This window comes from Oryx dammah, unplaced genomic scaffold (assembly GCF_014754425.2).
Source record: "Oryx dammah isolate SB20612 unplaced genomic scaffold, SCBI_Odam_1.1 HiC_scaffold_5, whole genome shotgun sequence".
Lineage (NCBI taxonomy): Eukaryota > Metazoa > Chordata > Mammalia > Artiodactyla > Bovidae > Oryx > Oryx dammah.
Genome location: NW_024070189.1, coordinates 85,026,120 through 85,040,754, shown reverse-complemented (window position 1 = coordinate 85,040,754; position 14,635 = coordinate 85,026,120). Strand labels below are relative to the sequence as shown.

The 14,635-nt window shown below is 37.4% G+C and overlaps 1 protein-coding gene across 1 annotated transcript in view; it reads right to left on the bottom strand.

Moving 5' to 3' along the window:
- The window catches only part of ADAMTS19 (ADAM metallopeptidase with thrombospondin type 1 motif 19), a 265,491-nt gene that overhangs the window by 202,239 nt on the left and 48,617 nt on the right, over positions 1–14,635 (bottom strand). Inside the window, exon 3 of the mRNA XM_040241768.1 lies at positions 7,484–7,649. Coding sequence (XP_040097702.1) covers positions 7,484–7,649 — 166 coding nt within the window. The remainder of the gene's footprint in view (positions 1–7,483; positions 7,650–14,635) is intronic.

The following is a 14,635-nucleotide window of genomic DNA, read 5'->3' as shown; positions in this document are numbered from 1 at the left end:
AAACCCAGAAGAAATGTCCCACATAAGTAAGGAAGTCCCTCAGCCTGCCATGAGGGCACAACTCAGTGACTCAGTGGGAATTCTTTCCTGTGAAGTCAAAAAGCCAGGGCTTTGTCACTGACCACTGCCCTAGCAGCTAGGATTTGGTGCTCTCACTGCCGTGACCTAGCCCCAATCTCTGGGGGTACCCAACCCCCACTTCAAGCTGTTGCAGGTCAAGCCCGCCCAAGATCAGAATCACTATAGTTAAAAATATATTTTATGAATCCATATTTAGTACCAGCAATTAGTACCAAAGACCTTGATGAAGGATAGCAAATGAAACTAATTTTATTAGTATCTTAAGATCTACAACAGTTAGAAATGAATTTTGTAGCTTTATATTATAATCACAATCCTACTTATATATTAGTATATTATCATATAAATGTAAAGTCTTTAGTAGGCGACATTCCTATAAGTATATGAAAAGGCTCATCTTGGCAGGGTCAACACCTAATAAGTTGATTGTGGAGAAAAGATAGGTAGACATATAGATATACAGACACAGATCTATCACCTCTCCTAAATGGACACATCAATGGTCTTCTGGGTAAAAATCACACAGTGGTAGGAACAGAAAGGAAGAGATAATAGGCAACATATTAGAAAGTAGATATCACCTTTGGTGAAAGTATTAGTTGCTTAGTCATGTTCAACTCTTTGTGACCCCATGGACTGTAGCCTTCCAGGCTCCTCTGTCCAAGGGATCTTCCAGGTAAGAATACTGGAGTGGGGTGCCATACCCTTCTCCAGGAGATTTTCCCAACCTGGGATCAAACCTTCATCTCTTGCACAGATGATGGATTCTTTAACATCGGAGCCATCAGGGAAGCCCAGTAAAATTAATCAGAAGAAACAGAGAAAAAGGATAATGGTTAGGATTATTCTTTCTTCCTGCTATTGTTTGTTTTGTTTTATGTGTGTGTGTGTGGGGGGGGGGTGATTATTTTTCAGTGACCAGGTAGAGAGTGGGAGTATCAGCAGCGGAATCTGGGAAGAAAAATGATGGGTTCAGCCACAGATTTATTAAGTCTGAGGTGCCTGAGAGACATCAGAGTAGGAGTTACTTAAACACCTGACTGTCAGGAGAGAAACTAAAATGGAGGTAGAGTTTGGAACAAAACAAAGTGTCAGTAAAGATGAACCCGTGGATTTGGACTCTATCATTCCAGAGAAGCCTGTGGCATGAGATGTAGAAAGAAAAGGAGGAAGTTTTGGGAAATGCCTACATTTAGAGGGCATATATATGGAAGAAGACATGCCCATGGAGGAGACAGAGATGAAAGAAAAAATAACATTTGGTGCTTTTCAATCACATCAAGAGTGATTAAGAGGCCATGTAAGGGAGAGACAGTAAAGCTTCTGTAACCTTTACTGCCCCAACTAATGACAGCTGTATTGGCCCCAAACTGTCAGTGTACTACATCCTTATTTGTGTGTTAATTTAAATAGGCTATTTGGAACATTTTAGGTTTCTTAAGAATGTCAATACCATGACTCTCTGACTCCATCATATGAGTTAGCCACTGTGTATGAAAATCATGCATGTTGAAGTCATCTTTTTACTAAGTGGCTTCCTTGAATGTCTTCATTGTCTATATCAAGCATGCTGAGCTCATTCTTCATCTCTTCAATCCTTGCGATCATTTTCTACCCAGATGCATGCATAAAAACAACAGAGTTGATACCGCACACTCCCAGTTCAAGAAGAGATCTGTAAATGAGGATATACAGGTGGACACTATGTGCTCCCCATAATACCCTCCACACACTGACGATCACCTCCACAATGTCATGCCTGGCATATGGAAACTATAGCGGTGGTGGCTGGGTTAGTTAGCTCTAAGAATAGAGAAGATCTCTGTTGTCCTGATCAAATAGATTGGTCTTCTTCAATTCTATAAATCTTTCTTGTTAGCATAGAGTCCTAGACATACTCACAAGTTTATAAATATTGATGGATAATGCCACTGGCCTGTTTACAGTCTTGAAGGACCACATTTTGCCTTCCAGATAAAGTCTTTCTTATCAGAGTACTCAAGGCCCCTCCTTATCTCATCTGTGACTACTTTTCCAGGCTTGAACCTCCTGTCACACTGCAGCCATGGCTTCAGCTCTCCTAGTAGATAATTTCTTCCACCCTTGTGGTTTTGTATTTATTGTTGCTTCTCCCTAAGATGTTCTTTCCCCATCTAACAACATCCACTGAATTTTCACAAATGTTTTTCATTTTACACATAATCTCATTTAATTATGACAAGAGCCCTAAAGTTCAGGTACCACTCCATCCATTTTGTATATTGTAAATGAAGCTTTGGAGAAAGCAAGGAAGTTTTCTAGAATCCCACAAGTAGGAAGTGGCAGCATAAGATGTGAGCACAAACAGTCTGACTCTAAAGTTCATTTTCTGAACCTGCATACTCTGTTCCCTTTCTTCCCTGTCGTCTGGATAAGTTTTACTTGATATTTGAGATTCACCCCACCCTCCTCCCCAATAACAGAAGCTTAGAATCTTGGGTAGCGAGTTGGTCATGGTTCTTATTATAGAAGACCTACAAGACGTTCTAAAAATAACACCCAAAAACGATGTCCTTTTCATTATAGGGGACTGGAATGCAAAAGTAGGAAGTCAAGAAACACCTGGAGTAACAGGCAAATTTGACCCTGGAGTACAGAATGCATCAGGGGAAAGGCTAAGAGAGTTCTGCCAAGAGAATGCACTGGTTATAGCAAACACCCTCTTCCAACAACAGAAGAGAAGACTAAACATGGACATCACCAGATGGTCAACACCGAAATTGGACTGATTATATTCTTTGCAGCCAAAGATGGAGACACTCTATACAGTCAGCAAAAACAAGACCAGGAGCTGACTGTGGCTCAGATCATGAACTCCTAATTGCCAAATACAGACTGAAATTGAAGAAAGTGGAGATAACCACTAGACCATTCAGGTATGACCTAAATCAAATCCCTTATGACTATACAGTGGAAGTGAGAAATAGATTTAAGGGACTAGATCTGACAGACAGATGCCTGATGAACTATGGATGGAGGTTCGTGACATTGTACAGGAGACAGGAAGCAAGACCATCCCTAAGAAAAAGAAATTCAAAAAAGCAAAATGGCTGTCTGAGGAGGCCTTACAAATAGCTGTGAAAAGAGGGGAAGTGAAAAGCAAAGGAGAAAAGGAAAGATATACCCATTTGAATGCAGAGTCCCAAAGAATAGCAAGGAGAGATAAGAAAGCCTTCCTCAGTGATCAATACAAAGAAATAGAGGAAAACAATAGAATAGTAAAGACTACAGATCTTTTCAAGAAAATTAGAGATACCAAGGGAACATTTCATGCAAAGATAGGCTCGATAAAGGACAGAAATGATAGGGACCTAACAGAAGCAGAATATATTAAGAAGAGGTGGCAAGAATACACAGAAGAACTGTACAAAAAAGATCTTCATAACCCAGATAATCACGATGGTGTGATCACTCACCTAGAGCCAGACATCCTGGAATGTGAAGTCAAGTGGGACTTAGGAAGGATCACTATGAACAAAGCTAGTGGAGGTGATGGAATTCCAGTTGAGCTATTTCAAATCCTGAAAGATAACACCGTGAAACTGCTGCACTCAATATGCCAACAAATTTGGAAAACTCAGCAGTGGCCATAGGACTGGAAAAGGTCAGTTTTCATTGCAATCCCAAAGAAAAGTAATGCCAAAGAATGCTCAAACTACCGCACAATTGCACTCATCTCATACGCTAGTAAAGTAATGCTCAAAATTCTCCAAGCCAGGCTTCAGCAATACGTGAACCGTGAACTTCCAGATGTCCAAGATTTTTTTAGAAAAGGCAGAGGAATCAAAGATCAAATTGCTAACATCCGATGGATCATTGAAAAAGCAAGAGAATTCCAGAAAAACATCTATTTCTGCTTTATTGACTATGCCAAAACCTTTGACTGGGTGGATCACAATAAACTGTGGAAGATTCTGAAAGAGATGGGAATACCAGACCATCTGACCTGCCTCTTGAGAAATCTGTATGCAGGTCAGGAAGCAACAGTCAGAACTGGACATGGAACAACAGACTGGTTCCAAATAGGAAAAGGAGTACGTCAAGGCTGCATATTGTCACCCTGCTTATTTAACTTCTATGCAGTGTACATCATAAGCAACGCTGGCTGGAGGTAGCACAAGTGGAATCAAGATTGCCGGGAGAAATATCAATAACCTCAGATATGCAGATGACACACCATGCTTATGGCAGAAAGTGAAGAGGAACTAAAGAGCCTCTTGATGAAAGTGAAAGAGGAGAGTGAAAAAGTTGGCTTAAAGCTCAACATTCAGAAAACTAAGATCATGGCATCTGGTCCATAACTTCATGGCAAATAGATGGGGAAACAGTGGAAACTATGGCTGACTTTATTTTTCTGGGCTTCAAAATCTCTGCAGATGGTGATTGTAGTCATGAAATTAAATGACGCTTACTCCTTGGAAGGAAAGTTATGACCAACCTAGATAGCATATTCAAAAGCAGAGACATTACTTTGCCAACACAGGTCCATTTATTCAAGGCTATGGTTTTTCCAGTGGTCATGTATGGATGTGAGAGCTATACTATAAAGAAAGCTGAGCGCCAAAGAATTGATGCTTTTGAACTGTGGTGTTGGAGAAGACTCTTGAGCATCCCTTGGACTGCAAGGAGATCCAACCAGTCCATCCTAAAGGAGATCAGTCCTGGGTGTTCATTGGAAGGACTGATGTTGAAGCTGAAACTCCAGTACTTTGGCCACCTGATGCCAAGAGCTAATTCATTTGAAAAGACTCTGATGCTGGGAAAGATTGAGGGCAGGAGGAGAAGGGGACAACAGAGGATGAGATCAATGGATGGCATCACCAACTCAATGGACATGGGTTTGGGTGGACTCCGGGAGTTGGTGATGGACAGGAAGGCCTGGCGTACTACAGTTCAGGAGGTCTCAAAGAACGGACATCACTGAGTGACTGAACTGAACTGAACTGAGCTTATTATAGATAGCCTAATTACTCATTTACCAGTTTGCCCAAAACAATACATTGGTCCACCTCGTGAGAATAAGAGCTGTGTCATTTAGCTCTACATTCCTGTGACGTGACTGGTTCTCCTATGTTACAAACAATGAATTTTAAGGTTCAAAAATTCAAGGGAAGTGAAGAAGAGTATCTAGCTAGAGTGAGACTGAAGCTAGGCCTTGAACCTCGTACCTCTGACTCTTAATCTCCTGTGCCTTTCTTTCTTCTATGTTATATTTTAATAAAAGAACAGGACAAAGTCATCCTAAACTATGAAGGTATGCGTTTAGAAAACAGCATTTACATAGTCATTACATATAAACACAATACATTTAAAACATCAATGTGACGAAGGGGAATAGGCAAAGACCAAGTTGAATACAAGTAAACTTTGATTCCATTGTGCAAAGGCAATTCCTGCAACATTATCCAAATCCGAATGTTCTTTAATATGCTAATATATTATCCTGATATAAGAAGGGGAGAACTACAGTTAGACATATCAGTATAAGTAAATGGATATTTTATTTCACAGATTGCTAATTTTAAAATTATTTTTAAATTTCCCTTAAAAAACACTGAAGATAGGTAAGAGAACTTAGAAAACAGCTTAGCAATCCTTGCATGCAAGTGCTTGATCCAAACAGGTTAATTAAGATATAACAGTAATGTCTTTAAAAAATTAGAAAGTTTATCAACAAGGTCTGTCAAATATGAACCATGTATTTAAGCTTTATAAAACCTATCAAAAAAAAAAAGGAATTCTCTAGAAACCTTTCCTCCATACATACTGCAATATAAAGCCTACTTTATGTCATCTGTATACATGAGTAATTAGAACAGCTGGAACTTACTACGATTCAAAAGTTGCATAGTGAAGATTTTCAGTGTAACTCACACAAGGCAATCTCCTTAAATGGACTATATCCAATTGTTGCTGTTATTGTCTCATGATATAAAAACTTTTCTTTTGCTTTTTCAGACTATGAGCTTTGTCCACCTGTTTTTTATCTCCAGTGTGTCTATATTTCTTAGACTAGAGAAGAGGGGTGTGTCTTATTTAAATTGACTTGATAATGTGCTTTGATTAATGTGACACAGAGGTAGATTCACTTAACCACTTCTGAAGATAATTCTCATATAGACTGATACCATGAGCTTCCGCAAAAGGAAACAGAGATCAGAGATTAACTTGAGATAGTATTTCTAAACAGAAACATACTGAAATCCTGTCTGAATCTGATCCTCCTAGACAACTGATTATATGAACATGCCAAGGTCTCTGAAAATGTTACTTATTATCACAATTTATATACCTAAATCAACCTCAAATACCATAACCAATTTTCAAGTTGCTATCTTGGCACTAAATATGCTAATACCTAATTCTAAATCTTCAAGTCAATTTTAAAGTCTTTACACCAAAAATTCTTCAATAAATTCACATCTCCTCAGATTCTAAATGGAACTATTTCTCATATCAGTGAATATTCAGAGATGTCTGGATTAGATGTCCAAACATTTTTACTAGGGAAACTGCTGAATGTTGGCGATGACTTTTAGGTCCTATTTATGTAATAGAAATCATTCATTTTTCCTTACCCTTCTTGCTAATGCCACATATCTCTGCCAAAGGAAGTAATAAGGAAGTGTACCAAACAGCAACCCCATTTTATTTCTGTGAAAAATTGGCAGACACACAGAGACTAGGATTTGATGGTTGGAAATGTTTGTGAGCCACTTAAAACTTTAAAATTTAAGATATTCTGATACTGAGAATAAAATTCAAAGAAGTAAATCTTGCCTCTTCTTCCTATTCCTCTAATAATATTAACCATCAAGATGATTTTTACTTGAATCAAACAGAAAAAGAAGAAAGTGGAAGATGCTTCTGGTCAAAGTACAGAGATTTCTATGATGTTCACATAGAAGTAAACTAAAATAAGACCATGAGCTCATAGTATTCAGTTTCAGGGGATCTGGAGTTCTCTCAGTGTCATTTCTATTCTAGTTCAGTGAACAGAATCCCATGAGGAACACTTCACAACTCAAGAGGGATAGAGAGCATGCAATGTATTAATATCTGAAGTTCTTCTATTTTTATATTAAAATATACTACTTCATAGAAAACAAGTCAAAAAAATATACGTAATTGTCATTAACCAAGGGAGATTCCACATTAAAAAAAAAAAAAAAGATAACGCTGTGGACAGATGGATAGACACAAAGAGAGGGAAGGATGGGGAAGGTAGGAAGGCAAGGAGAAAAGAAAACGCGGAGCGGGGAGAGTGGCATGGAGGGAAGAAGGGAGGGAGGGAAGGAGGATTTATTCCAGGATTCATCTCACATTGCATAGTTAATTAAACCCTTTCAGGAGAAGGCATTACCTGAAATAACGCCACAGTAATGACTGTGAGGAACAGACTTCTCTGTGACTTTTTCCTCCATGGACCTTTTCCGCCTATATACACGATGTGGGTGACCCGTTATGGCCACCGTATCATTGAGTGGTTCAATAAATATGAAGTCCTCATTGAGCTGTATAAATCCCATCTGGAATATATAACATAGAAAGATGCATATGAAATACCTGTTCATAAGTTAGTTTCAATTAAGTAACTTATTCAATTAAGTTACTTTCTAGGTTCTCCCACTCACACACACACACTTTATTTTCTTCCAGGTATATGCATGCTTTTTTCTAGTGAAGCTATTCTAGCAACCGCACTAATAAGGTAACTGTCTTCCCATTTTATTACTTCATCTTTAGGTACTTTACTGGACTAGCATAAACTTCATATAGTTAGCCTTAGCCTGTGTGGGTGGGAGGCGAGATGCCAGCAACAGATGCACAGTAAAAATTCTGGAATGTTAAAGGCTCACTTTGGGAGACCCATGGGGTCACTTATATGCACAGCATGTACAGAAGAACAGTACAGTTTTTAATTGCATACATGACAGAGTCCAACTTTTTGACAATCATTATTTAATAAAATAATTTATACCACAAAAAATGTAGGGTATATAGCATTACAGTTATTATATAAAATACTCTCAAGCCTTCTTTTAAGCATTTTTTAAAACCCTTGAACAATAAATTACAGAAAAAGGAAGTATCACTTACATAAACAAGTTTCATTTCATACAATACCATATTTTAAAGTTAGCCACTTGTGAACAGGGGGCTAAAAACTGTAAAATTCAGTTATGATCAGCAAGATGAACTTATAACAAATAAGTATTCTTTTATCATATTAAAGCTAAGCCTAGTCATTTCTTCCCTTTCTATTTTAGAATATAAAGTTAAGTTTTAACTAGGAAAATATTTTACATGGAAGAAAACACGACTTGATCTTTCCAATTTTTATTATTTTAGTCTACTATAATACATATTAATATATAAAATGCATACTTGATTACTTGTACTGTTAACTCATTAGTAAACAATCTTGAAGAAATAATCCCCTAGAACCTGCATTACTCATACATGATATGATAATATTAAAGTTTTCAAATACCATTTTGTATTAACTTTATAAAAATTATATACAGTTCATTTTGTTTCACATATAATTAGCATCATAATATAATTATTTCTTCAGATATAGTCATTGTTCCACATTGTATATATTTTTTTAATTTAGGCTAAAACCTTTTATTAAGAAAAAAAGGCTTTTTACTTTGTTTGAAGTGTATTGCAACTTGTATATGGAAAGACTAAGTGGCAATATGCTATCACATTTTATTTTGTACAGAATTGACATTATAAGATACCTGAAGAATAAAATCTAAAAATCCTTACCAATTTCATTTTATTGAAGTTTTATATCACTAATAAAAGTCCTAACTTCTGGAACAGCAGTTCCATCACCTCTATGTGTCCCCTTCGCCTCTCTTCCTTCCTTCCTTTCCCTGTCTCTTTCTCAGTTTCTACCTCTCCGTCTCCTGTTCACACACATGCACGTGCATACATCACTTGTGGGTGGGGATAATGCAAAAAATTTCTATGCTAATGAGTCTTTTAAAATATAAGGCATATATGTATTTGGGGCATTTCTGTTAAGTAAACTTCCAATGAGTTATTTTATTCTCCATCCATGTTTTCATTCTCTCAAATATGAAATCAGCTTCAGTTTTAATTAGATACATGAAACACATAAACTTTTCCCTAGAGTCAAGTTTGATGGGAATAAGAGAGAATATCAAATGTTTTAAAATTTAAATAATAATCATTAAAGATATAGTACATCTACATATGGATTGAGGATAGAATGTGTGCTTAGTCACTCAGTCATGTCTGAATCTTTGCGACCCCAGGGACTGCAGCCCGCCAGGCTCCTCTCCACGGGGATTCTTCAGGCAAGAGTACTGGAACGGATCGCCATGCTCTCCTCCAGGGCATCTTCCCAACCCAGGGACTGAATCCAAGTCTCCCGCAGCGCAGGCAGATTCTTTACCAGCTGAACCACCAGGGAAGTCGGATTGGGGATACGTGGTGTCATATTATCATCAATTGAGATTATGAAAATACAGAAATATGTCTCTCTTGTTTGAGTAAGTGTGATTCTGAGATTCAGTCAGTATCCAAAGCCACAGATAAAACTGACAGTGTAGCTAATGACTAAAATAATAACTGCTACGATGCTTCGTTTCCCTAAACCATAAATTTGTAATCTGATATATTCTTTCAACAGGTTATAAGCATGGGAAGAGTTATAATAACAAATCCTATAGAATTTAATTGCATACTATCATATAAAATTTAATAACATCAAGAACAGATTCTAGACTTAAGATTATTTGGGTTCATAACCTATCATGTAAGTATGAGAAACTTACAGTGTCTTTATACAACAGCTTCATAGGGTTCTTGGGAAGATTTTTTTTAAAGCATCTTTAAACACATGTAATGTTCCTATCATAAGGACTTCCCAGGTGGCTCAGTGGTAAAGAACCTGTCTACCAATGCAGGAGATGGGGGTTCAATCGCTTTTGCAAAGTTCCCCTGTAGAAAGGAATGGCAGCTCATTCCAGTATTCTTGCCTGGAAAATTCCATGGACAGAGGAACCTGGCGGGGTGTACTGTCCATGGCATCACAAATACAGTCAGACACAACTTAGTGACTAAACAGCAACTAACTAAACAGCTAGACCAATTCTATGGTCTAGCATGCATCTGATGCTGGGTAACCTTTTAATAAATGTTTGTCATACTTTTTATGTTATTCATAAGTATAATTATAATAAACATAGCAGCCAAATATTTAAGAGTGGACTGAAGAGCTCTGAGAATCCAAAAAATTAAAATTTACTCATTTTTGTATCACCATAAAGAAAAGTGAAGTCGCTCAGTCGTGTCCGACTCTTGGCAACTCTTGTATCACCATATTAGCATATTAAATATTGTTTCAAGTAGATGTGTGTTTTTTTTAAGATACAATTTGGAAAACTCTTCATGACACACAATTCCCTATTGTGTTAGGATTTTATCTATGTACATTTTTAAAAACAAGAAGGTCACTTTGAAAAAACAATTGTTGGAATAATTATGGTGGTGGTGGTTTAGTTGCTAAGTCGTGTCCAACTCTTGCAACCCCATGGACCATAGTCTGCCAGGCTCCTCTGTCCATGAGATTCTCCAGGAAAGAATACTGGAGTGGGTTGCCATTTCCTTCTTCAGAGGATCTTCCCGACCAAGGAATCGAACCGGGTCTCCTGCATTGCAGGTAGATTTTTAACCAACTGAGCTATGAGGGAAGCTGGAATAACTACAGTGAAAATGAAAGTCGCTCAGTCGTGTCTGACTCTTTGCGACCCCATGGATATACAGTCCAGGGAAATCTCTAGGCCAGAATACTGGAGTGGCTAGCCTTGGAATAATTATAAATGATGACTAATTCATTCAATATATATTTGCTGTCTGACCCCATGTGCCAGACTCAGTTCACTCTGGGGCATAGTTAGCATCAAGTATTCAGATTCTCTTCAGGCAAGAGCTTCCTATCTGAGATCAGAATACTACCCTACACCATAGGAAGTTCTCTAGCTTGGGTTGGCATCCGTCAAGCAGGGAAGTCATGAGGTTTTCTATGTCCCCACGAACAGGGGACCTATTCAGTAACAAAATGGATCATCTTATCTGTGCTGTGAATTTACAAGCCATGGAAGAACATAAATCTAGATCAAAGTCTCTTTACAAGTTCTCCTATGCTTGATAATGGAAAAGGAAATGACAACCCACTCCAGTATTCTTGCCTGGAGAATTCCACAGACAGAGGAGCCCTGCGGGCTACAGTCCATGGGGTCGCAAAGAGTCGGACACGACTGAATGACTAACACACACATTGATGCTTAATAATGCATAATTAGACAGTATTCCCTTCAGCAAACACTGTACTTTTAATTTTTGTTGTTGTTGTTCAGTTGCTAAATCGTGTCCAGCTCTCTGCGACCCCACAGACTGCAACACACCAGGCTTCCCTTTGAGGTCCTTCACTATCTCCCGGAGTTTGCTCCCGAAGTTTAATTTTAGAAGGAAAGACAATTAGTAGTGCATTAAAATGGTACAATACATTCTCCAAAATAAATGTGAACTATATAAGTATTTTCTCCACGATTCCTCTTCTTAGATTTTTCAAAATGATGGTAACAATGTTGAGGTATTTCATGCAAACATTTGGTAATGAAATTAGTTAAAAGTTAACTGCCTTATTTGTCGTTATGTGCATCTTCTCATACAATGGCTCCTCTCCTATTGTATTGAATGCTATTACTTGATTTGACATTTCAGTGTTTTGCAAACTGACCACTGCTTATTTAAAAATAAATTACCAGCCGTTTCTTGTCTTACTGGTTCTGAAATTTTACTCTCTCTCCATTTAGATACTACTGTATTTTTTTAAAACAGCCATTTATACTAATCTCCATATAAGTGTATTATCATGGCCACCAATTCCTAATCACAACATGAAATTTGATCTGACAAATGTACATGGATTTTTATATATCATTGTTCCAATTCACCTAATGCAAATGTTTCAGTTGTTCAAATTCAAATCAACTACAGTCTATTAAATAGATGAACAGATTCTAAAGTAGTAATGTAAGCATAAATAAAAATAACTAAAAATTTACAGTTGCTACTCTTAGTAGGTTAACCACTTCACTTCCCCTACCTTAATTCCTACTCACTTAAGCAGCTGATGCACTACTAACATAATTACCTCAAGTTCTCTTTTTATTTTTTCCATTCTCCTTTTTTGGAATTTTTTTTTTATTTTCCAGGACCTCAGTTTTCTACATGAACTTTCAGTTGACTAGTTGAAGGTATATATCTGAGGGCTAAAACTACATATGGTAAGAATCTTTAATAATATCCTATTTTAAAAAATACACAGCACATCACAAGAAGTAAATACTGTCTGTGGTAAATCATTATAATTTCAGGCTATGAGAAGACTCTGCTATCTGGAGGGATAGTAGAATTTGGATAAAAGTTACTTCTTATGAAAGGAAGCATTAGCAGAAAGGCAAACAGGATGCAAAATCCAGGAAAGATGCCTGGCTTCCTACTTATCAGGTATCCTTTCAAAGAAGAGATATAAGTATCCATATAACTGATTCATTTTGCTGAGCAATAGAACACACAACATTGTAAAACGACTGTACTCCAATAAAAATTAATTTAATAAGTATTTTTTTTAAAAAAGATGTCTGACTTGAGTAGAAAGTGAAAGTGAAACTCACTCAGTCGTGTCCAACTCTTTGCAACCCCATGGACTACACAGTCCATGGAATTCTCCAAGCCAGAATACTGGAGTGGGTAGCTTTTACCTTCTCCAGGAAATCTTCCCAACCCAGGAATCGAACACAAGTCTCCCGCACTGCAGGTGGATTCTTTATCAGCTGAGCCACAAGGGAAGCCCAAGAATACTGAAGTGGGTAGCCTTTACCTTCTCTAGGAAATCTTCCCAACCCAGGAATCGAACCAGGGTCTCCTGCATTGCAGGCAGATTCTTTACCAACTGAGCTATCAGAGAAGCTATCAGGGAAGATTTGAGTAGAGAAACAGGTATATGTAGCCCCAAAATAAGATGAACCAATAAAATTGAAAACTTCAAATGACAAAGTTCTTGACAAAAAAAGAAAGTCAATGAAGGTTTGAGGATGATTAGTTTATTATCTGACTATAAAGTATATTAGAGAATCCCTGAGCTACTGGAAGAAGCATAAGTGTTTGCCTTCTAAACAGCAGCAACAGAGGCTGCTGAAAGGTATGTGGTATAGCACACTGCTTATAACAACATTTTACACAAATGTTTTATACGCTACATGATGTGAATTCTATATAAGCTGGCTATATTTTCTAAAATATTCTCTTGTATGGTAATGTTATAGCATATATCTCATTAAGTAAATAAAATGCATAGTGGAAAACATAAGTATCACATAGGGATTGACATAAATTAAAATACTGTAAGTTCATTTTTATGCTTTATTCAAATGAAACATCATAAGCAGGAGTAGTTTTTCAAGTTTTTATGTATTCTATGCTTACATGATCAGTCGCTTCAGTCATATCCAACTCTTTCTATACATAACACATAAATCTGTAGGAAAACACACTTCTGATCCCCTATCTATCTTTTTACCGTATCATACTAAAATACTCTCCTGAGTCGATCTTTTCAGTTTTTCCTTTATGACTGTGAGGATCAACTCCAAATGAAGATATATAAGTTATATATAAGTCATGATAAACTCTTGCCTGCCTCTCCATTGAAATTTCACATATAACCACTATAGACAAATTTTACTGTGTGAACAAACTTTACATTTTAACATATTTCAGAATAACTTTTAGCTGCACAGTCACATCTTAGTACACTGCATTTGCTGGTTTCTCTTCCCAGAAAAGTCACTGTTGGTGTGGAAAATTATTTCTTCAAATTCCAGCTGACCCTGTCCCCTCTCCAAAGTAACCACCACCTCCTCTATCCACCTTTTCCATTCTTGCACTTAGGCCTCCTTTGAACGCTGTTTGCATGTCTGTCTGATGAGACCATGAGCTATTCCAGGGAGGGCTTGGGGCACAGTGCTCGTCACCATGCCTTCAATGCACAGGGCCTGGTACAGAGCAGGTGCTCACAGAATGTTAACTTCATTCAATGTATTCTTCACTTTTGAGAGAAAAGAAAATAGATACATTTGCTGCTCAGAGCCACACTCTACCTGTGACTCCGTCTGAGGCAAAATTTCAATGTGATTTCTTCCCTCTTGGCATTTCCAGTGTTGCTTTCCTGTGTGTCCAAGTTTTATCTTTAGGAAAAGTTTTCATGTGACCACATTGTTAACATCATTCCATTTACTTTCCCTGCCAAAGGGCTTCAAAAAGAATCATGAAACAACAATGGTAGAAGGAAACTTAGACTCATCCGGCCATCTGGATTTTTAAAATCGAGAAAACCAAGGCTTAGAAATCTTGTATGACTTGCCCAAAATCACACAGAGAGTTCATGGGAATGTCAAGGATAGAAGCT